The 21,115-nt window shown below is 40.5% G+C and overlaps 2 protein-coding genes across 21 annotated transcripts in view; one reads left to right on the top strand and one right to left on the bottom strand.

The window, feature by feature from the left end:
* ORC3 (origin recognition complex subunit 3) overlaps positions 1–6,814 on the bottom strand; it is a 78,096-nt gene extending 71,282 nt beyond the window's left edge. For 6 of the 13 annotated variants that reach the window (XM_073789414.1, XM_073789409.1, XM_019929412.3 and 3 more), the window contains exons 1-2: positions 6,710–6,807; positions 3,768–3,822 (exon numbers count right to left, since the gene is read on the bottom strand). In XM_073789414.1, the coding sequence (XP_073645515.1) occupies positions 3,768–3,822; positions 6,710–6,733 (79 nt within the window). In that variant the 5' untranslated portion in view covers positions 6,734–6,807. Of the gene's footprint in view, positions 1–576; positions 659–3,767; positions 3,823–4,240; positions 4,302–6,709 lie in introns of all 13 variants that reach the window. The other 7 variants (XM_073789405.1, XM_073789406.1, XM_073789407.1 and 4 more) reach the window with 4 other exon arrangements.
* Positions 6,815–6,880: 66 nt separating this feature from the next.
* The window catches only part of RARS2 (arginyl-tRNA synthetase 2, mitochondrial), a 95,844-nt gene continuing 81,609 nt past the window's right edge, over positions 6,881–21,115 (top strand). For 7 of the 8 annotated variants that reach the window (XR_012324738.1, XR_012324737.1, XR_012324739.1 and 4 more), the window contains exon 1: positions 6,882–6,982. Coding sequence is in view for 4 of the 8 variants with exons in the window: in XM_033867545.2 (XP_033723436.2) it covers positions 6,947–6,982 (36 nt within the window). In the remaining 4 variants the exon portion in view is untranslated. Of the gene's footprint in view, positions 6,983–21,115 lie in introns of all 8 variants that reach the window. The other variant, XM_073789418.1, reaches the window with a different exon arrangement.

Here is a 21,115-nt window from a genome sequence, read left to right as displayed (position 1 = left end):
TATTTCTATCATTTACTTTTGAACTTCTTAATGGTTTTGGTTTGAGGTATATACATTTAATATTAATGTATTTTCATTATCTGCTCTTATGCTAAGGCTCTGTATACTTTGCTTCACATATTTGCTTTGAACTCTCCTTTATTAAATGATTCTTATTACTACTATTCTTATTCTTTGCTTAGCTGAAATAGTTTAGTGCAGCCTTTTATTTAGTCTGTATTTTATATCCTTCTTGAATGGCTTCCTCTAAATGATTAGCCATTTATCAACACACTATTTATTGCAATGGTTTTCAAACTTTAAACCATGATCCATATTAAGGAACACATTTTACATCATAATCCAATACACGTGAATCTAAGAAAAACAAAAACAGAAGTCCCATAAAACAATACTTCTCGTTATCATGTGACAGCAAATGCTTTCTCTTCTGTTTTTTAAAACTATCAAGATCCACTAAACTGATTTCATGATGCACACTTGGGTTATAACTTTCAGTTTGAAAGAGATGCACTTATTGGATAATCCGTCCTTTCTCCCACCCATGTCAGATGCCCTTATTGTCTGAATACTTACATATGCACTTGAAACTGTTTTTGAACTTCTTTTGTTCTACTGAATCCAGTTCTACTCCCATGGCAGTCCTGAACTCCTGTAACTGTTAGAGCTTTGTAGTGCATCCTAACATCAAACAGATCCAGAGCTTCCTCCCAGCGCCACCAAACATTATTCTCTTTCAAAAAAATTTAAGGGCTTCCCTGATGGCCCAGTGGTTAAGAATCCACCTGCCAATGCAGGGGACACAGGTTCGAGCCCTGGTCCGGGAAGATCCCACATGCTGCGGAGCAACTAAGCCCATGCGCCACAGCTGAGCCTGCACGCCACAACCGCTGAGCCCGCATGCCACAACTACTGAAGCCCGCGCACCTAGAGCCCGTGCTCTACAACAAGAGAAGCCACCACAATGAGAAGCCCGCGCACCACAACAAAGAGTAGCCCCTGCTCGCTGCAACTAGAGAAAGCCCATGCGCAACAGCGAAGACCCAACACAGACCTAAATAAATAAAATAATTTTTAAAAATTTAAGACATTCTCCCAAATTAAATTTGTCATTTCTCAAAATTATTACCCTGGTGTTTGACTGGATAAAATAAAATCTGTAGATTGATTTGGGGAAAATGACATTTTTAAATACGTTTCAAAAAAGTCACATCCCAAAACACTACAGGTCTCTTTTTTTATAATCAAATAGTTTACATGCCTTATAGTTTTCTACTTTCCTTCATATTTCTTGTTGTTTACTGCTAGGTATTTTATTGCAACAGCTAGAACTTTCATGGTATTAAATAATAATTGTGAAAGTACATATTTTTTTTTAACAAAAAGTTAAAAATTAACAATTTTTTCCTGATTTCACTGAGATGCTGCTAGTATCCTCCCAACAAGTTTTAATGTTAACTGATAGTTTGGAACAGAAATTCTCTTCCATGTTAAGGAACTTTCCTTCTAATTGTCATTGACTCACAAATCTTAATAAATTATAACTGAAATTCAGTACAAAGAGTTCTAAGCAAAAACTTGCCTTGAATTATGAGAAACACTATTAGGTAGTGGTTAGACCTTAGGCTCTGGGATCAGACAGCTTGGTTTCAAATCCCAGCTCTGCCACTTGCTAGCACTATCACTGAGAAAGTTCTTTCTACATCTAAATATCCTGATATACTTTAATGGAGATAATAATAATACTTTCTTCATAGTTTAACACATATAAAGTGCTTAAAATATTCTGGCACATTAAAAACACTCAATAAATGTTAGTGCTTTTATTAGTTATAATGACATTGCTCATGATATCAGATGTCATTTCATGCTATGTATCCTTCATGGATAACAGGGGAACAAGTCTTGAATTTTTCTCTGAAAATGAACTATTTCTAGTTAAGTTTAGCAATCTCCAACATTAAAGAAATATGTTGATAAGTCAATCACTTAAAAACAAAATAATTTATAATGTAGCTCTTCTTCGTTCACTATTTCCAAGTCCATCACTGTCACTTTTTATTTGGGGAGGTGAGGAGGGCAAGGAATATAGAAAGCTTCAGGTTTTTTTGAGACTAAATCTGAGTGTAAAGTTCAACACCACTGTTTATTCTCCTGTTAATGAGAAACGGCATCCTTATTTTAAATCATAGTTTCTACCCTCTATTGCCCTCAATATGGACCATTATTTTATTATTTGCTCCCTGAGCACAGGTACTTTACCTAGCTGGTCCCAAATTGAAGGATTAACACCTTAAAGGTCTACATCATGAGATGATTTAGAAAAATCCAATTCTATATATTGGAGCTGTTTATCTCCTTAGTCAAACAATAGTATAGTCCAGTTTTTCTTTTTTAATTCAAAATTAAAAAATGAGTGTGAATGAATATGCTTAATTGCACATCATAATTTTTCCATCCGAATTAATCTTCACAGTGCTGAACAGTGAGTGTAAATACTCAACATGCCTGAGAGGAGCTTTTAAAAAATACCAACACCTGGGTCCCATTCCCAAAGATACTGATTCAGTTGGTCGGGGCTGCGGTTTGGGCATTGGTGTTTTTAAGAAACTCTCCAAGTTGAAATCGGAATAAGGTCGATGGATTATCCCACTGTCAGTATGCTAGTTGTGATACTGTACTATAGTCATGCAATACATTATCACTGGGGATAATTGGGTGACGGTTCAAGGGTACTCTCTACACTCTACACTCTTTCTTACAACTGCATGTGAATCTACAATTATACCAAAAAAAAAAAAATCAGTTTTTGTTTAAAAGTTCCCCAAGTGATTCTAATCTGCAGGCCCCATTGAGAAACAGTACAATAAACATTTTCTGACTGATAATAACATCTTGATTTGTTTGAAGTAGTCAAGTCTTCTTAACTTGATCACTAAACAGACATCTGGAGATAAGTAAAGAACGTGAAGACAATATTTTTTTTTAATAATTTAATTTTACTGCAGTATAACTTACAAATAATAAAATATGCCCATTTTAAAAGTTTGATATGTCCTAACAAAGGTATACACTCACATAACCATCCTCTGTCTACAGAACATTCCTATCACTCCAAAAGTCCCTCTTGGGACTTCCTTGGTGGTCCACTGGTAAAAAATCTGCCTTCCAATGCAGGGGACACGGGTTCAATCCCTGGTCGGGGAACTAAGATTCTCACGTGCCACGGAGCAACTAAGCCCACACGCCACAACTACTGAACCTGCACGCCTCAACGAGAGAGCCCGCATGCCACAAACTACAGAGCTCACGCACTCTGGAGCCCGCGCGCCACAACTAGAGAGAGAAAACCCACACGACACGACTAGAGAGAAGCCCGTGTGCCACAACAAAAGATCCCACATGCCTCAACTAAGACCAAACGCAGCCAAAAAAACAAAAGGTCCCTCTGCCCTTCTGCAGTCAATACTCCCTACCTCATCCCAAGAAATCACTGAGATTTTTAAGACAATCTTTTTTAAAGAATGGTGACATACCTTTTGAAGGAAACTTCGAATTGCCTTTTGATGGTACATTTGGATTCCCTTTTAGATTAGAGCCCTGGGGAGTGCCCCTTATCGCTTTGTCCTATGCCTTGGAACATTACTGCTATATCAACATGGTGAGTAAAGCAAGCTTAGACAGGAGAATTACTAATTCAATAAGAGTTAGGTTAGTTCAAGACTTGGGGGAGGAAAACTAACAAATCTGATATTAAGACATCTTACCTATTGGCACAGAGATCTTTCTCTTCTTGAAGTCTGGCTTAAACACAAAGCAACCCTATAAAAAAGAAAGAGAGAAAAAAAGCATAAAGTCAAAGCAGCCAAGAAGCAGACAAATCTGATTAACCTAGTATTTTATGGATAAGCAGATTTTTTTTCTTTTTAAGGCGTTTATTTATTTATTTTTTGGGGGGAACGCAGGCCTCTCACTGTTGTGGCCTCCCCCGTTGCGGAGCACAGCCTCCGGATGCGCAGCCTCAGCGGCCATGGCTCACGGGCCTAGCCGCTCCGCGGCATGTGGGATCTTCCCAGATCGGGGCACGAACCCATGTTCCTGGGTTCCCTACATCGCCAGGCAGACTCTCAACCACTGCGCCACCAGGGAAGCCCCAAGGCGTTTCTTTAAAGTGCTAAGAAATCATCTTTCTTCAATCTGAATTACAGAAGGAAAATTCTTAAACAACAAGGGGACTAACCACTTCTTTCTCCTCCTTCCCATGGGAAGCTCATCTTTGATTTTGCTCTTTGGGACCTAATCTAAGAGACAAAGAAAATAAAAGCTGATGAAATTTAAACCCAGAAAGGTTCCATTTTTCATTTTTATAAAACCTAGTGAAGGAAGAACATTAGTACTATACATTAAATGAAAATCAAGATGATTAAAAATACTGATGCCCTCTCACCTCAAAAGAAGTATTTATTATTGAATTAAATTCCAAGTATCTAGGACCTTGACAGGACACAGACAGTTTTGGCTATTGATTCACCTTACACACCTTTCTTCATCAGATAAATTCTTATTCATTTGTCCATTAAAGTTCAACTCAAACTCACCTGCTTTGGGAAACCTTCTCCAATTCTCTAGTCAGAATTATTCTTTCCCCTAATATCTCACAGTACTTGAATATCTTTATTTCGCTTTAAGTCACCCTTACTATGTATGATAGTTATTTATGGAGTTGTCTCCCCAAGTAGTTTTTTTATATATATATATATTTTATCATCTTTTTTGTGTGTATGTGGTACATGTTGCCCGACCAGGGATCGAACCTGTGCCCCCTGCAGTGGAAGCGTGGAGTCTTAACCACTGAACCGCCAGGGAAGTGCCTCCCCAAGTAGCTTGTGAGCACCTTCAGAGTACAGACTGCATTTAATTCATAATTGTTTCCCCAATGTTTAGGATAGTGTTAACACACACGTTAGGCAATCAGTATACATAATGGACGAATGCTTGCCAAATAATTTTTCTGGTAATTTCCTAGCTACATTTAGTCTCATGTTATTATCTGACTAGTGATACACAGGCCGTAAGCTGCTGGTCCCACATTTGTTCTACCAATTCTAAAGCCGTACATCATGGACAGCTTCTTAGAAAATGGAAATGGAAAAAGAATCTGCCTATGGAAAATGAAAGAATGAAAGAAATATAGCTAGAAAAAGTCATCTCAGGATAGACCTAAAGACTGCTGTACAAATATAAACTGGCCATTGGATTACAGGGTCCAAAATAAGAATTGTGCCTTACATTCTTATATCTGCAACTAACGGAACTATTTAAAACACACAAATTTTTTTAGAAAAATCATTTGGTGCTATGACAAGCTTGTCACTGCCTCCTTTCTATAGCCACCTGTAATTCAGGAGCAGGAAAAGGAGCTATGAAGGAGTGAGACATGAAGAGTGCTGGGAATGGATCCCGATGTATGGCAACAGGAGTAATATCGTTATCCACTTTTCACTACTGATCAAGTGATGGTGTTGGAGATGGAAGAAATTAGGAGGAGAACCAATAGGCAAAAAATATGACAAGGAAAGTTTAGATAGGGGAAAAAAAAGAAAGCTGACAGTTCCATGAACCAATGAAATAATCCTTAAAGATTCTTATTTATGTAAGGTCTCCATCATCATCTCAATACAAGCATTTCTCTTGTCATAAATGTTTTCCTGAAAAAAACAGAAACAAAAAAAACAAACCTCTCATAATTCTGCAAGATACACAAAAATAAGAAAGGCTTATGCAAAAAAGGGATTAGGGGACAGACCACTGAAAACCTATGGAACTTTATAACCAGGACAAAACAAAAACAGTACCATCCCTCATGAAAAATACTAGCAGTTATGCGGAGCGGCTGGGCCCGTGAGCCACGGCCACTGAGCCTGTGCTCCGCAACAGGAAAGGCCACAGCAGTGAGAGGCCCGCGTACCGCAAAAAAAAAAAAAAAAAAAAATTACTAGCAGTTAAGCTCTTCTGGCATTTGCACCTAACATCACAGTCGGTCAGTCTTCAGTATGCTTAAATCCTATGGCTCGTAGTTCCTCCAGGATATGTAGTGTTGGAAGGCACTGAGTCTCATCATTTTATTTTAATGTAATTTTAATCAAAATTAAATCTATGGTAGAGCCTTCTTCATTAATTTACTGTTTCAACACAGGGACAAATGTCTTTGCAACTTATCTGCATTCTCAGCTTTATCAGATAGCTAAACTTTCAGGGGTTTCCGGCCGTACTCCTAATATTACTAAAGGTCTTACTTTACTTGGTCTGTAACAGCACTGTCTAATAGAATTTTCGGTAATGATGGAAATATCTGTGTTTATTTTGTTTACCACTTGTATCTCGGTACCTAACAAAGCCTTTGGCTCACAATAAATATACGTGAAAAGGAAAAAGGAGGGGAGACTGGGACACATCCTCGGGGCATCCGACCTCCACAAACCAGAACTTAAAATTCCTCCGAGGCAGAAAGAACACTAAGGCAGATCGCCGTTTTCGCTCCCCAAGCAAAGCTGGCCTCCACTGGACGTGGAGCAAAGACGCCTCAGCTAGGACCGCCATCCCCTCCCCTCGAGCCGGTACAACGAGGCCTACGTAACCTCCGCTTCATCCCTTCTTCATAAGGGAATGAGGCATCTGTGGAGTCCCAGTGGGCGCCCGCCCCACATACCTTGGACACCGAAGAGGTGGCCATGGTCCTCGACACCTGCGAAATTCCAGACGCACCCGGGATTTCCCGCGCTCCCTCGCGGCAGCGGGGCAGAGGTTAGTGGTGGGCCACGCGGCTCCTTGATTGGCTGGCAGCACCTTCCGGGGCGGGCTTCCGGCGCTCGGAGGCGGGGCGTGAGGAGGAGGGCGGGGCGAAGCTCAACACCATCCAGCTGGGACCAGCTTCGTGGCGACAGAAATGGCGTGCGGCTTCCGCAGGTCTATCGCCTGTCAGGTACGGGCCCGGAAACTGGCATAAAGGGGGTCCCCGCGCCCCGAACTCCGCTACGGGCCAGTCCCTAGTCATCGGGAGGGCGGGTTCCGCGGATAACCTGTTTTTGTTTCTGCTGCCTCCTTCCCCCTTTTTGGAGCTGCTTGAGCCGCCGAGGCAAACCCAGTCGAGAGTCGAGCTTGCGGCCCAGATCAGTTTCTCAGAGTGAAAAGTAAACCTTGAGAGGCACATGTTGCTTCCCTCACGGCTTACCGCCTGACAGCTCAGTGTGCTTTACCTGGGTGGCAAGTCAGTGGGCCATGATTAGACCCTTTAGAAATTAGTGCTCCGTACGCTTAGTGAAGTTGATGATGGATCTGAATTTTCATTTGAAAGGATCTAGTTTAAAAACTGGTCATTTCTCTTCCAGTCATTTTCACTGCCTGTCCTAGCATTATTTTTGGTAACTCCAAAGATAACATGAGACCCTGTTTTTCTTGATTCTGAGGCATATTGTTACCGGAAAACTGGGTTTGCCTCTTGGTGAGCATGGGGGCAAAAGACACAACCAAACCAAAGGTCTGGAGAAGGAAGGATTTACTTGCAGCAAGTAAGGAGAAGGGGAGGGGGACGGGCGAGGGGGGATATTTCCCGAAGCAGTATCTTCCCAGATGGCAAAATTGAGGAAGTATTAAGCTCAAGGTATGTGCATATTCATGAAGGGGCTTGAGCAGAGGTGAATTCAATATAGAATTGGGGCAAAGGTTGAGAGTACAGGCTTTAGTAGAAGTCACCAGGGTCAGAAAAGATCAACTTCTCATTCCCTAGGTTCTGACCAGTCTGGTTTCTTAGCTAGTAGTTACCATCCTTCACCTGGGTTGGGGCCTTAGTTCCAGTAGAACTCTAAGATACAGTATATTGTTATGTGTATCCCCTGAGGGGGAACTAGGATTCCGCTTTTTCGCTGCTCTGTTGTTTTACTGTTTTTCCTTTGTTTCTGTATGCCCTCAATTTTCTGATGAGTAACTTCGAATCTGCCCTTTGGAACTCGGGGAAGGTCTAGGGGGCTAAGCCTTTTTCCTACCAATGAGAAACAAGGAAACAGAAAGTCTTTTGTACCTGGGAGGGCCCCGCGGGGTCCTGCTCGGTTTCAATCCCCCGTTTTCTTTGATACTCCTCAGTCTTGAGGGGAACAGGTGTTAGACAAGAAAGGGAATAACGTTTTGGATAGAGAGGTTAATCATAAACTTGGCAGAGGGACTCGGTTTTAGGGGGACTCGGTTTCAGTATTTGAACAACTCTGTAATGAGGATGGGAATAAAACACTGGAACATTAGATTTCATCAGAAATAATTTTTAAAACGCGTCGGCCAACTATGCAGTTTTTCAACAAAACTTTCTGTTGTAGTTTTGACAAACGCATTTCCTTTTAATGGACACATTAGTGGACATACTTTGTCTGGCATATAATATGTATTTCATTTAGTTCATTTTTACAGTATTTCTGGAAATCCCTCTGTCTTGACTTTATGCTTGGAGATGTACTGTTGCCGAAATATCGGCTTCCCTGTGCACCGACACCGAACAGAAATACGGAGACAGAGATTTTGGAGGAAGAGAGAGATGGCTTTATTTTTCTGCCAGGCAGAAGGGAAAACGCAGCAGGCTAGCGCCTCAAGAACTTTGTCCGCCTCTCCTTCGGGAATCGGAGATTTTATATGTGGGGCTCGCAGCAGTCCGGGGTATAAGATAAGGATCAAAGTAGTCAAGATCCTGCATTCTTCTTCTTCCTGCATTATTTCAAAATAGTCACAGCTGGCGTCAGGCAGCCCCATAATTGGGTCCATTTGTCTCTGGGTTATAGGCCTGTGACCTCTTTTCTGAAATGCAAATGCTACAAGGGTGATCTGCTACAAGGGAGTCCAGGATGTAATTCACATAGTGTTGTTAAAGAGTAATAGGTTAGCTTTGTGAAGTACAAATCTAGTTAACAGACACAAGAGATTAGTAACAGTTAAAAAAAAAAAAAAAAACTAGGAGTGATTAACTCTTTCAGGCCAGGTTATGTTTCTTCTCTAGCCTGTTCACTGTTCCCTTTATTTTCCTTGTTCTCAGGAGAGGGAAAACTTCATTTCTGTTTTTACTGCAGCAGTACTGCCCTGTCCAGTGCCAGCTTCCCAAGTATCAACAATGGACCATTTGATAAGAAAAAGCTGGGTTCATGGCTTACTGGGCTAATGCAACAGAGCTTTGGTAGTGTCTCTCGCTGGGAAGGCATTTGAAGTATGGTTTAAGGCTGGTCTTTCAGTGGCAGAGGGTGAGAGGACAGGAAAGTGGAGGAGATGGCTTGATGAGGATTGGATACTGATCTTAACAGTTTTAAGATTGATGGGGGACTTCCCTGGCAGTCCAGTGGTTAGGGCTCACCACTTCCACTGCAGGGGGCATGGGTCCGATCCCTGGTCAGGGAACTGAGAATCCCACATGCCGCACGGTGCCAAAAAAAAAAAAAAAAGATTGATGGAAAGAGCAAGGACTCTTAGGACATGAACTGTTGATGCTTTCTTTATATTGCAGAATTAATAGATTTTTCAGGAAGTTCCTATTGTGAACAATCTAGCTATTTGTCTGGGCAGGAGTCTCCCAGAAGAGTAAAATTATGCTAATTAAGACAAAGGAATAATAAAGTCATGTTAATGTGGACAGTAAACTATGTCCAGCGTAGGTAGTTTTAGACCTCACTGTCCAAGCTTTGTGTGTGTGAGGTGGCTTCCATTCGAAGCCCTTAGGTCAAGATGGTGCCATGACCAGAAGCAATTGTGTTTAGTTTTGCAAAGGCTATATTCTTCCTTGTAAAGAAAGCACGTCGGAGAAACAGGAATTCATATGTATTGAGTATATTTGTGCTAATTACTTCACGTTCACATTTAAGCCCTGGGACAAGCCTAAAACAGAAATGTTAACCTTATGATACAGTTGAGCAAATTGAGATCTAGAGAGATTAAATAAGCTACCCACATCTGGTCAATAAATTGAAGAGTTGGTTTATGAACAGAGATCTGTCTAACTTCAAAATCAACTTCTTCTTATACACTATACTGTTTAGTTTGTGAAGGCAAGGAGCACGGTCTGATCATTAAACAGAATGTAATAGAGTTGTCTGACAACATAAACCAAGTAAATGTATATTTCCCCAAACAAAAGGTCATCAAGAGATGATCTGGGACTTCTCTGGTGGTACAGTGGTTAAGAATCCGCCTGCCAATGCGGGGGACACGGGTTCGAGCCCTGGTCCAGGAAGATCCCACATGCCACAAAGCAACTAGACCTGTGCACCACAACTGCTGAGCTTGCACGCTAGAGCCCGTGAGCCACAACTGCTGAGCCCGCACGCCACAACTACTGAAGCCCACGCACCTAGAGCCCGTGCTCCACAACAAGAGAAGCCACTGCAATGAGAAGCCTGTGCACAGCAACAAAGAGTAGCCTCTGCTCACCACAACTAGAGAAAGCCTGTGCACAGCAACGAAGACCCAATTCAGCCCCCAAAATTAATTAATTAAAAAAAGAGATGATCTGAAACAAGGATAAAAATAAATAAAATTAAAATATGTGCAATACATGCCTCTGTGAATGAGGGTCCTTACCCAGTTTAGGAGTGAAGGAATGTATTACACGAAAGGGTACATTCATTCAGCAAATTTTGATTAATGAATCTATAGTTTTTTTTTGATCTCCTTCACCTGTTTCTCTCCTCCCTCCAGCACTTCCCCACCAGCAACCAATTGTTCTCTGTAGCTATAACTCTGTTCCTGTTTGGTTATGGTTGTTCATTTGTATTTCCCTTTCTCTGTGTGACTTATATTACATAGCATAATATCCTCTAGATCCATCCATGTCGTTGCGAATGGTAAGACTCCTTTTCTTTTTTTTTTTTATAGCTGAATAATAGTCCATGGTATACCTACACCACATCTTCTTTATCCATACATCTATTGATGGGCACTGACATTGCTTCCATACCTTGACTATAGTAAGTAATGCTATAATGAACACAGGGGTGCGTATATCCTTTTGAATTAGTGTTTTTATTTTCTTTGGATATATACCTAGAAGTGGAATTCATAGATTGTATGGTAGTTCTATTTTTAACTTTTTGAGAAATCTCCAAACTATTTTACATAGTGGCTTCACCAATTTACATTCCCAACATTAGTGCACAAGGGTTCCCTTTTATCCATATCCTCACCAACACTTTTTATTTGTTGTCTTTTGATAATAGCCATTCTGACAGGTGTGAATTGATACCTCATTGTTTTGATCTGCATGTGCCTGATGATTAGTGATGTTGAGCATCTTTTCATGTGCCAGTTGGCCATCTGTATATCTTGGGAAAATGTTCAGGTCCTCTACCCACTTTTTAATTGGGTTGTTGGTTTTTTTGGGGGGTTTTGGGGTAGGTTGAGTTTTTTCTGATGTTGAGTTTTATTAGTTTTTTGTATATTTTGGATGTTAACCCCTTGTCAGATGTATATTTACAAGTATCTTCTCCCATTCAGTAGGTGGGCTTTTTCATTTTGTTGGTAGTTTCCTTTGCTGTGCAAAAGTTTTTTAGTTTGACATAGGCTCATTTATTTATTTTTCTCCTTTCAAATTACTGCTTCTGCCAGGTCTCAGAGTGTTTGAGATTTTGTGTGTGCCCTTTAAAAGCGGAGTCTGTTTGTTATAGCCCTCTGACTCTCCTGAAAGTAAGCCCCACTACCCTTCAAAGCCAAATGTTCTGAGACTTGTCTTCCTTGTGTAGGAGCTCCAGGCTGGGGAGCCTGATATGGGGCTCAGACCCCTGGCTCCTTTGGGAGAACCTCTGCTGTTGTAATTTTCCTCCCTTTTGTGGGTTGCCCATCTCGGGGTATGGGTCTTGACTATACTGTTCTCCACCCCTCCTACCCATCTAGTTGTGGTTCCTTCTTTATGTCTTTAATTGTAAGAAGACATTTTCTGCTAGTCTTTGGGTCTTTGTCATCAATAGTTACTCTGTAAATAGTTGTAATTTTGGTGTGCCCCTGGGAGGAGGTGCGTTCAGGGTCTTCCTACTCAGTCATCTTAGCCACTCCTACACTGGCTCACGGGCTCATTTTTCCATCTTCAAAACCAGCAAAGCTGGGATTTTTTTATGTTGCCATTTCTCTGGTTCTTTTTATGTTGATATTTCTCTGGTTCTTTGAGTCTAAAGTTTTCTAAGCACTGTCAGTCCCCAGGTTGAAAGTGAATGGAATATGCCTTCTGCCCTGGCATGGCTCCAGGGTAACTTGAGAAACAGCTGTATAAACAGGTAATTTCCGTGCAGTCTGTAACCAGTGTGTTAGAAGCGTTTGTGAAGTGCTAAGGGAATATGGAGAAGACAGCTTCTTAGTGTCAGAGAAGGCTGTGTTGGGGCTCAGTCCTGAGGAGAGGATGTGTAGAGTTGTAGAGTGAGTAGAGTGAGAGCTTGGTGGGGATAGGGTATTTCAAGAGGAGCATGTGCATAGACGCTGACATGGTAGAGCATGGCATGTGCATGGAACCACAATATTTGGGTGTGACTGACTGTTTAGAGTATACCTCTGATGCTCACTTCAGCAAGTTCTACTGATTCTGTCTTCAGAGTAACACCTTGAATTCATTCACTCTTTTCCATCGCTGCTGTCCCTTCATTCCCACACCCCAAGCCAAGCTACCATTATCACCTACATCAGCTGCTTACACCAGCATTCTGATGGGTCTTTCTGTTTCCTTTCTTGCCCTCTCTCCAATCCATTCTCCTTATAGCAACAAAAGTGACTTCTAGAATGTAAATCAAATCATATCACTTATCTGTTTAAAACTACACAAACTCACTGCCAGAACCTTAACGTCTTTCTTTCCAACCTCAATTCATGCCACTCTATCCCTTCTTTCTGTAGGATGGTAGCCACACTAATTTTCTGGTTTTCCAACATAGCAAGTTCTTAACATTGCCATTACATTCCCATTGCATAGATTATTCCCTGTGCCTAAAGGAAATGATTTTATACCATGACTTCCTATGCCAGATGGAAGTTTCACAAAACAATACTTTATAATGTGTGTGCATTCTTTTCTATTCTGTGCTGCTTCATTTTTCCAAAAAATGCTGGTTGGGACTCACTGAATTTTTTCCCAACTGACAACGTATAGTTTGGAAACTATGTCCTCCAGTTATCCTCTATCTCAGTCCCTTGTTTGCTTCTGTCATAACACTTATAAGAGTTAACGATTATTTGGTCTTGTGTTACTTGTTTTGGTGTATATTTCCTCTATAAGCTTCACAAAGACAGAGAGCATATTTTATTCACTGTTATTTCCCCAGATCAGCGAAGTGCCTGAAACATAGCTGTTGGGATATAATATAAAGCTTGCAGCTTCACCAAATGAGTTCATAATTTTAAAGCTGTGAGATGACATGGTAGAAAGAATTCAAATTCCAGCCCCTTCACGAATGTGACTGACTTACTCTTGGCAGCTTTTAATTAACCCATCAGCTATCAGATGATGGTATTGATTTCTTGTTTACAGGATTATTGCGAAGATTAATGATGATGATGATAATGAAGAAGATAATAGTAACTGTTTGTGGAATACCTTACTGGTACCATGCAGCGTTTTGCTGAACTTTACAGGGCTATTGATCAGGTTTAATGAGGTAATATTAACAGAAAGTGCTTAGTGTCGAGAACTGTGAGGGGTTTGTGATTTTACCCTACGAGTTAGTCAGCCATAGTTCATGGATGGTGGCAGAAAATATGAGAGCCCTGGGCGAAATAAAAGGCTTTTATTATTTTATTATTCCCAGCAAAAGTAGTAGCCAGAGTATCAACATTTTCTTGTGTGGGTTCCCCAAGCTCCTCTTCTTCCCACAGGGCACGGTGAAGAGGGTCAGATGATACCTGCACAGGCAGTTGTGTGTTATATAGGAGAGGACCCTGAGACCTTTATAATGGCAGCAGGCATGTTCCCCTTTGTTCTGATGTGGGACACTATTTCTGTCTCACAAAGCTGTTTGTTACACAAACCTCCTTGGAAAGATAGTCCAGAACAAAGAGCAGTTTGGGCTTTGCTTACAAGACACGCAGAAACTTAAGAGTCCCATAGAGATTTCTCTCCCAACCCTTAGCACAGTGCTATGCAGATAAGATGTGCAGTACTTGATATTATCATCTCACTTAATCATCTCAATCATCTTGTGCTCTTGGTAGCATTATCTCCATTTTATAGAGGAGGACCCTGAGACTCAAGAAGATGAAAAGAATAATCTAAAGTCACAGAGCTACAAAATTGTGGAGTTCAGTGATTAACCAACCCAACTGTCTGACTCAAAATCGAAATTCTTTGGATTCTGTAGAATGACTTTTGTAAAATATTCAGCACTATTTCTGGCTCAGAAACATAATGACAGAGTGTAGATTTGTTTCCCTTTCTCACTTCCTTTTCATTTAGGTTTTGATGTTAAGTTTAGAATAAATTCAGCTGGTTGATTTTAATTCCTTTTAATTTTGAAGTATTTTCAAACTTAGAGAAAAGTCATGAGAGTAGTACAAAGGAACTCCATATACCCTTATCCAGATTCACCAATTAACATTTTACCACATTTGCTTCATCTTTCTATACCTGTATAATCTGTTTTCCTGTATCATTTGAGGGTGGGTTTCATAAATCATGCTCCGTAACCTCCTAATGCCTAATTGTTTACTTCCTAAGAACAAGGCTTACCTTATATAACCACAGTACAGCTACTAGATTCATATCACACTGATACACTTTTTTTTGTCTTTTTTTAACATCATTATTGGACTATAATTGCTTTATAGTGTTTTGTTAGTTGCTGCTGTATAACAAAGTGAATCAGCTATATGCATACATATATCCGTATATCCCCATATCCCCTCCGTCTTGCGTCTCCCTCCCACCCTCCTTATCCCACCCCTCTAGGTGGTCGCAGAGCACCAGCTGATCTCTCTGTGCTATGCAGTTGCTTCCCACTAGCTATCTGTTTTTACATTTGGTAGTGTATATATGTCAGTACTACTCTCTCACTTCTTCCTAGCTTACCCTTCCCCCTCCCTCTGTCCTCAAGTCCATTCTCTACGTCTGTGTCTTTATTCCTGTCCTCCCCCTAGGTTCATTAGAACCTTTTTTTTTTTAGATTCTATATATATGTGTTAGCATACGGTATTTGTTTTTTTCTTTTTGACTTACTTAACTCTGTATGACAGACTCTAGGTCCATCCATCTCACTATAAATAACTCAATTTCGTTTCTTTTTATGGCTGAGTAATATTCCATTGTATATATGTGCCACATCTTCTTTATCCATTCATCCGATGATGGACACTTAGGTTGCTTCCATGTCCTGGCTATGGTAAATAAAGCTGCAATGAACATTGTGGTACATGACTCTTTTTGAATTATGGTTGTCTCAGTGTATATGCCCAGTAGTGGGATTGCTGGGTTGTATGGTAGTTCTATTTTTAGTTTTTTAAGGAAGCTCCATACTGTTCTCCATAGTGGCTGTATCAATTTACATTCCCGCCAACAGTGCAAGAGGGTTCCCTTTTCTCCACACCCTCTCCAGCATTTATTGTTTGTAGATTTTTTGAGGATGGCCATTCTGACTCGTGTGAGGTGATACCTCATTGTAGTTTTGATTTGCACTTCTCTAATGATTAGTGATGTTGAGCATCTTTTCATGTGTTTGTTGGCAATCTGTATACCTTCTTTGGAGAAATGTCTGTTTAGGTCTTCTGCCCATTTTTGTATTGGGTTGTTTGTTTTTTTGATATTGAGCTGCATGAGCTGCTTGTAAGTTTTGGAGATTAATCCTTTGTCAGTTGCTTCATTTGCAAATATTTTCTCCCATTTTGAGGGTTGTCTTTCTGTCTTGTTTATGGTTTCCTTTGCTGTGCAAAAGTTTTTAAGTTTCATTAGGTCCCATTTGTTTATTTTTGTTTTTATTTCCATTTCTGTAGGAGGTGGGTCAAAAAGGATCTTGCTGTGATTTATGTCATAGAGTGTTCTTCCTATGTTTTCCTCTAAGAATTTTATAGTGTCTGGCCTTACATTTAGGTCTTTAATCCATTTGGAGTTTATTTTTGTGTATGGCGTTAGGGAATGTTCTAATTTCATTCTTTTACATGTACCTGTCCAATTTTCCCAGCACCACTTATTGAAGACACTGTCTTTTCTCCATTGTATACTCTTGCCTCCTTTATCAAAGATAAGGTGACCATATGTGCGTGGGTTTATCTCTGGGCTTTCTATCCTGTTCCATTGATCTCTATTTCTGTTTTTGTGCCAGTACCATACTGTCTTGATTACTGTAGCTTTGTAGTATAGTCTGAAGTCCAGGCGTCTGATTCCTCCAGCTCTGTTTTTCTTTCTCAAGATTGTTTTGGCCATTCGGGGTCTTTTGTGTTTCCATACAAACTGTGCACTTTTTTGTTCTAGTTCTGTGAAAAATGCCATTGGTGGTTTGATAGGGATTGCCCTGAAACTGTAGATTGCTTTGGGTAGTCACACTGATTCACTTTTATCTAATCTACAATCCATTCTAGTTTTGTTGATGTTTTTCAACAGCCTTTTTTTCCAGTATAAGCTCACAAACTGCATTTCGTTGTTATGTAATTGTTAGATTTTTAAGGGCCTTAAGCTCCCCTCCTTATTAATTTATATCTACGTAACTTGATAGAGGAGATACACTGCTAACTGAATAGAGGAGAGGCCTCCTTGACTGCTGAGGTGTTTTGTTGTCAGATCTCAGGTGTAACCTCAACGAGCAGTTAAACTTGTCCAGTTGTTGTCATCCAGTCCTAAGCTGAAATATCTTCCCAACATAAGTATTTCAGTTTAGAACTGGTTACGTTGGGCAGATTACTCATCCACATTCAGATGAGCTACAGTAACTGACTGAATTATCTAGTTGTGTGCTTTGCTTCTAACCTATTCTCAAAGGCCCACTAGCATTCAGTTCTGCTTCAGACCACAAGTTCTGTAAGAGCCATGCTAAATTTCTTTCATTATAAATAATTGCGAATGACTTGCCCATCAAATCATTTGGGAAGTTCTTTTCTGAACCCCGAAGTTTCCGTTGATACCTTGTTTGCTGACTCCTTGAGTCTTTGAGCTAATTCAGACCTGAAGAGTATCTCTTCAGATGTGGGAGTACTCGTGCATTGGCTCTTGGTGGCAAACATCCACAACTGACCTGGTTATATTAGAGAGTCAGAACTGAGGAATAACCAGTGGTAATTGACAGTTTAAGTAATTTAAGATCTGGAAGAGTGATTGATAATCTTTCAAGAATTTTAAAACTCATTGCCTTGTAGACTGTTATAAAATAACAGAACTAATTTTCATAAGATATCAGTTCTGCCACCTACATGTTTGGTTACTAAAGTATAAGGATCTCTTTTTCATCTGCAAAATTAGGGTTTTTATGTGGTTATTGGAGATTTTGATATTGAACCTGGCAAGCTTAGCTCCTAAATGAATTTAGAGCCTATCTAGAGCCAGACTGATAGGATATTTTTTGGCTTTGTGTTCAGTACCTGAGTAGTAAGCATAGGACTTATGTGTGCCTGTGTGCCAGGGGAAGAAATGGTTGAGAACTGCCCACAAGCTGATTAATTAATGGCTCGCTCATGCTGGGTACCCTAGAAGCCAAAGATTCTATTACATTAGAATCTTTGACTTCAGGTTGCCAAATCCAAGGCTTAGAATTGTACCTGGTACTTTGTGAGCACTCAATACATATTAGTCATTATTATACATGAGAATCTCTGGTCTTAGGTTCCCAAACCAGATCTGGCATATGTATATTTTCACTTTTGATACTCCCTTTAAGAAGTGCTTCTGGGGCTTCCCTGGTGGCGCAGTGGTTGAGAGTCCGCCTGCCGATGCAGGGGACACGGGTTCGTGCCCCGGTCTGGGAAGATCCCACATGCCGCGGAGCCACTAGGCCCGTGAGCCATGGCCGCTGAGCCTGCGCGTCTGGAGCCTGTGCTCCGCAACGGGAGAGGCCGAGAGGTCTGCGTACCGCAAAAAAAAAAAAAAAAAAAAAAAAAAAAAAAAAAAAAAAAAGAAGTGCTTCTGCTTTCAACCTCAGATTTCCTCTTCGTTCAGTTGGAAGTTATTTAGTTTATTTTTCAACCTCAGATTTCCTCTTCATTCAGTTGGAAGTTATTTAGTTTATTTCTCAAGGACTGTGATTAATGTTTTGGGGTTTTTTTTTAATATAAATTTTATTTATTTTTGACTGCGTTGCTGCATGCGGGCTTTCTCTAGTTGCAGCGAGCGGGGGCTACTCTTCCTTGCGGTGCGTGGGCTTCTCATTGCGGTGGCTTCTCTTGTTGTGGAGCCACGGGCTCTAGGCACGTGGGCTTCGTTAGTTGTAGCATGCAGGTTCGGTAGTTGTGGCTTGTGGGCTCTAGAGCGCAGGCTCAGTAGTTGTGGTGCATGGGCTTAGTTGCTCCGCGGCATATGGGATCGCCCCGGACCAGGGATTGAACTGTGTCCCCAGCATTGGCAGGCAGATTCTTAACCACTGTACCACCAGGGAAGTCCCCTGTTTTGTGGATTTTATTCCTCTGTTTTTAGCTCTAAAGTTTTGGACCTTAGTCTTCTTTTCTTATTTTATTTTCAACTGAGTAAACTTTTAGCATATTCTGTAAAAATTTTTTCTTTCACTAATCTGAGGCCTCAAGTAGATAGTTATCAATAGGCTCTTGTTTCACCTGTGGTAGCCCTAGATGAAGCCCAACGCCAGGAGAAACACCTTTAGCTAAAGGGGAAAAAAAGAAATCTGTAGCTAAGGAAACTCATAGGTCACATTTTCATCAGAGAAAACACTAAGTTCAATCTCAGAGACAAATCCTATTATTTCCAGAATAGTTCTGAACCTGTGAGACGGTAGGTGAATTAAAAACCACGCTCTCTGACATTTGACAGTGGTTCCTTTTTCTTTGTTTCTTTGTGTGTGTGTGTGCGCCCACCCCATTTAAAAGATACTCCTCAAATTAATTAAGATCCCTCACTGGTTTGGGCACTGATCGTTAAAGTGGAAGGCAGCTAGTGTCTCCCTCTGCAGTGCTTTTCAAGCTTTGTCTACTTGAGACTGGAATCACCTGAGAAGCATTGAAAAAATACCTAAGCCCAGGCCCCTTGAGCTGGGGTGGGGTGGGGGCCTTGAAGTTCTCAACCTTATCAGGGGATTTCGGTGTTCATCCGGGCTTGATAACCACTAGCCAGGGATGACCAGGAAGCAGAAAGGTGTAGTTCAGTGGTCCCCATGCTCTACCTCACATTAGAATCAACCCCCAGAACTTTTTAACATCTGTTGCCCAGGTCATACCCTGTATTAATTAGACAGAATACTTACATGTGGAAGCCAGACCTCAGTGTTTTCTAAAGATCCCTGGGTCATTCCCATGTGCAAAATGTGAGAACCACTGGTATAGTGACTAAGAACAAAAGACACGTGGGTTTAAATCCAGTTTCTCTGATAGGTGTGTAAGTTCACTGTACTTCATCTGTAAAATGTGGAAAATTATTTAGCTACCTTATAGGCTTGTCATTAAGGTTCAATGAATTAATATAAATAGGGTACTTAGAATTGTGTTTGTATTGTATGCATGCAGTATTCATTAGTCATTATATTATCTGTTAGAGTTCTGAGGATGGGGTATTTTGAAGCCCCTCTCCACACCACCACCACCCCAGCGGCTTTCTGGTGTTGGGGACCTAATTATTATCCATTACCCTAGGTGAAAGCTTTAGCACCTGTATGATCAGGCCATTCAAGATGGCTGTTCCCTTGCTGTCTGTATATTCCCTGCTGACCAGTCCCTGCTTCACTCATATAACTACCCAATCCTCTTAATTATAGGGCTTAATCAGTAACCGCCTACTTGCTTGCCCCCTGCCTCAGCTGCTAGTTTTTCTGGTAACTGTTGAGCCAACCTGACGTCAATTCCCCCTATAAATGGTAGCCTCGTTCTCTCCCAAGTAGCGAAGATGGCTGCCATGTCCTGTCTGCCGTCGGCCACGCACAGCGGGGTGTTGCTACAGGACCTTTTGCTTCAGACGTGTAAGATCCTCTATCCGATAAATCAGTAGTGTCTCTGTAGCTGTCTCTGGGCTCTTTCTTCGGTCTCCAGGCTGGGCATCCAACAAGGCTTGCAGGCCTGCAGGGTGCAGCCCAATGGCCCCACATGAAGTTAAATAAACAGAAAGCTATATATCTGAACGATACTGCTTAATTTTCAGTAGGAATTCCTTAACAGTAGATACTTTTATAAAGTTGTGCTTTGGTAAAGAAAAAAATCTTTCTCATTTTTGCAAAAAAACCCCTGCTTATTGTAAAGAATTACAGTACATAGAATTTAAAAAATAAAGTTATCCCTAACATTGATTGACCTCTATTTTAGATACATTTCTTTGCAGATATACAGGCAGAAAAAAGAAGGAAGATGGGAAGACAGAATAGATATGCTTTTTATAAAAATTGGACTGTATTGTAACAAGCTTTTATTTTTTTAGGTTTTACAATGGAAAATGTCCAACTGCTAAAAGTATAATACTATTATGATTCCCCACGTACTCATAACCTAAATGCAGTTTTAAGTAAAAAGTATTAAACACAGTTTAGCTTGAATATAACGAAAGAAAAAGAATCCAAAGTGCAATTCAAAGAATTATTGATCAATTTCCTAAACGAGTCCTCTACAGTTAAGAGATTATGAAGAACATCACAATTTGGAGCTTATTTTTTAAAATCTTGATGTTTCAGAGACTCCTAGATACAGAGAACAGACTGGTTTTTACCAGAGGGGAGTGGGGGGGGGGGTTGGACAAAATAGGTAAAGGGAATTAAGAGGTACAAACTTACAGCTGTAAAATATGTTGTTATGGGATGTAACATACACATAAGGAATATAGTCAATAACACTGTAACTTTGTATGATGACAGACTCTGTATGGTGACAGATGGTAACTGCACTTATTTTGGTGATCATTTCATGCATCACTGTGTTGTACACCTGAAACTAATATAATATTGTATGTTAATTATAAATTTTAAAAAATCTTAATGTTTCAGATTTAGGC

Source organism: Tursiops truncatus, chromosome 12 (genome assembly GCF_011762595.2).
Source record: "Tursiops truncatus isolate mTurTru1 chromosome 12, mTurTru1.mat.Y, whole genome shotgun sequence".
NCBI classification, from domain to species: domain Eukaryota; kingdom Metazoa; phylum Chordata; class Mammalia; order Artiodactyla; family Delphinidae; genus Tursiops; species Tursiops truncatus.
The sequence above is the reverse complement of the archived record's forward strand: the minus strand, read 5'-3'. Positions and strand labels throughout refer to the sequence as shown.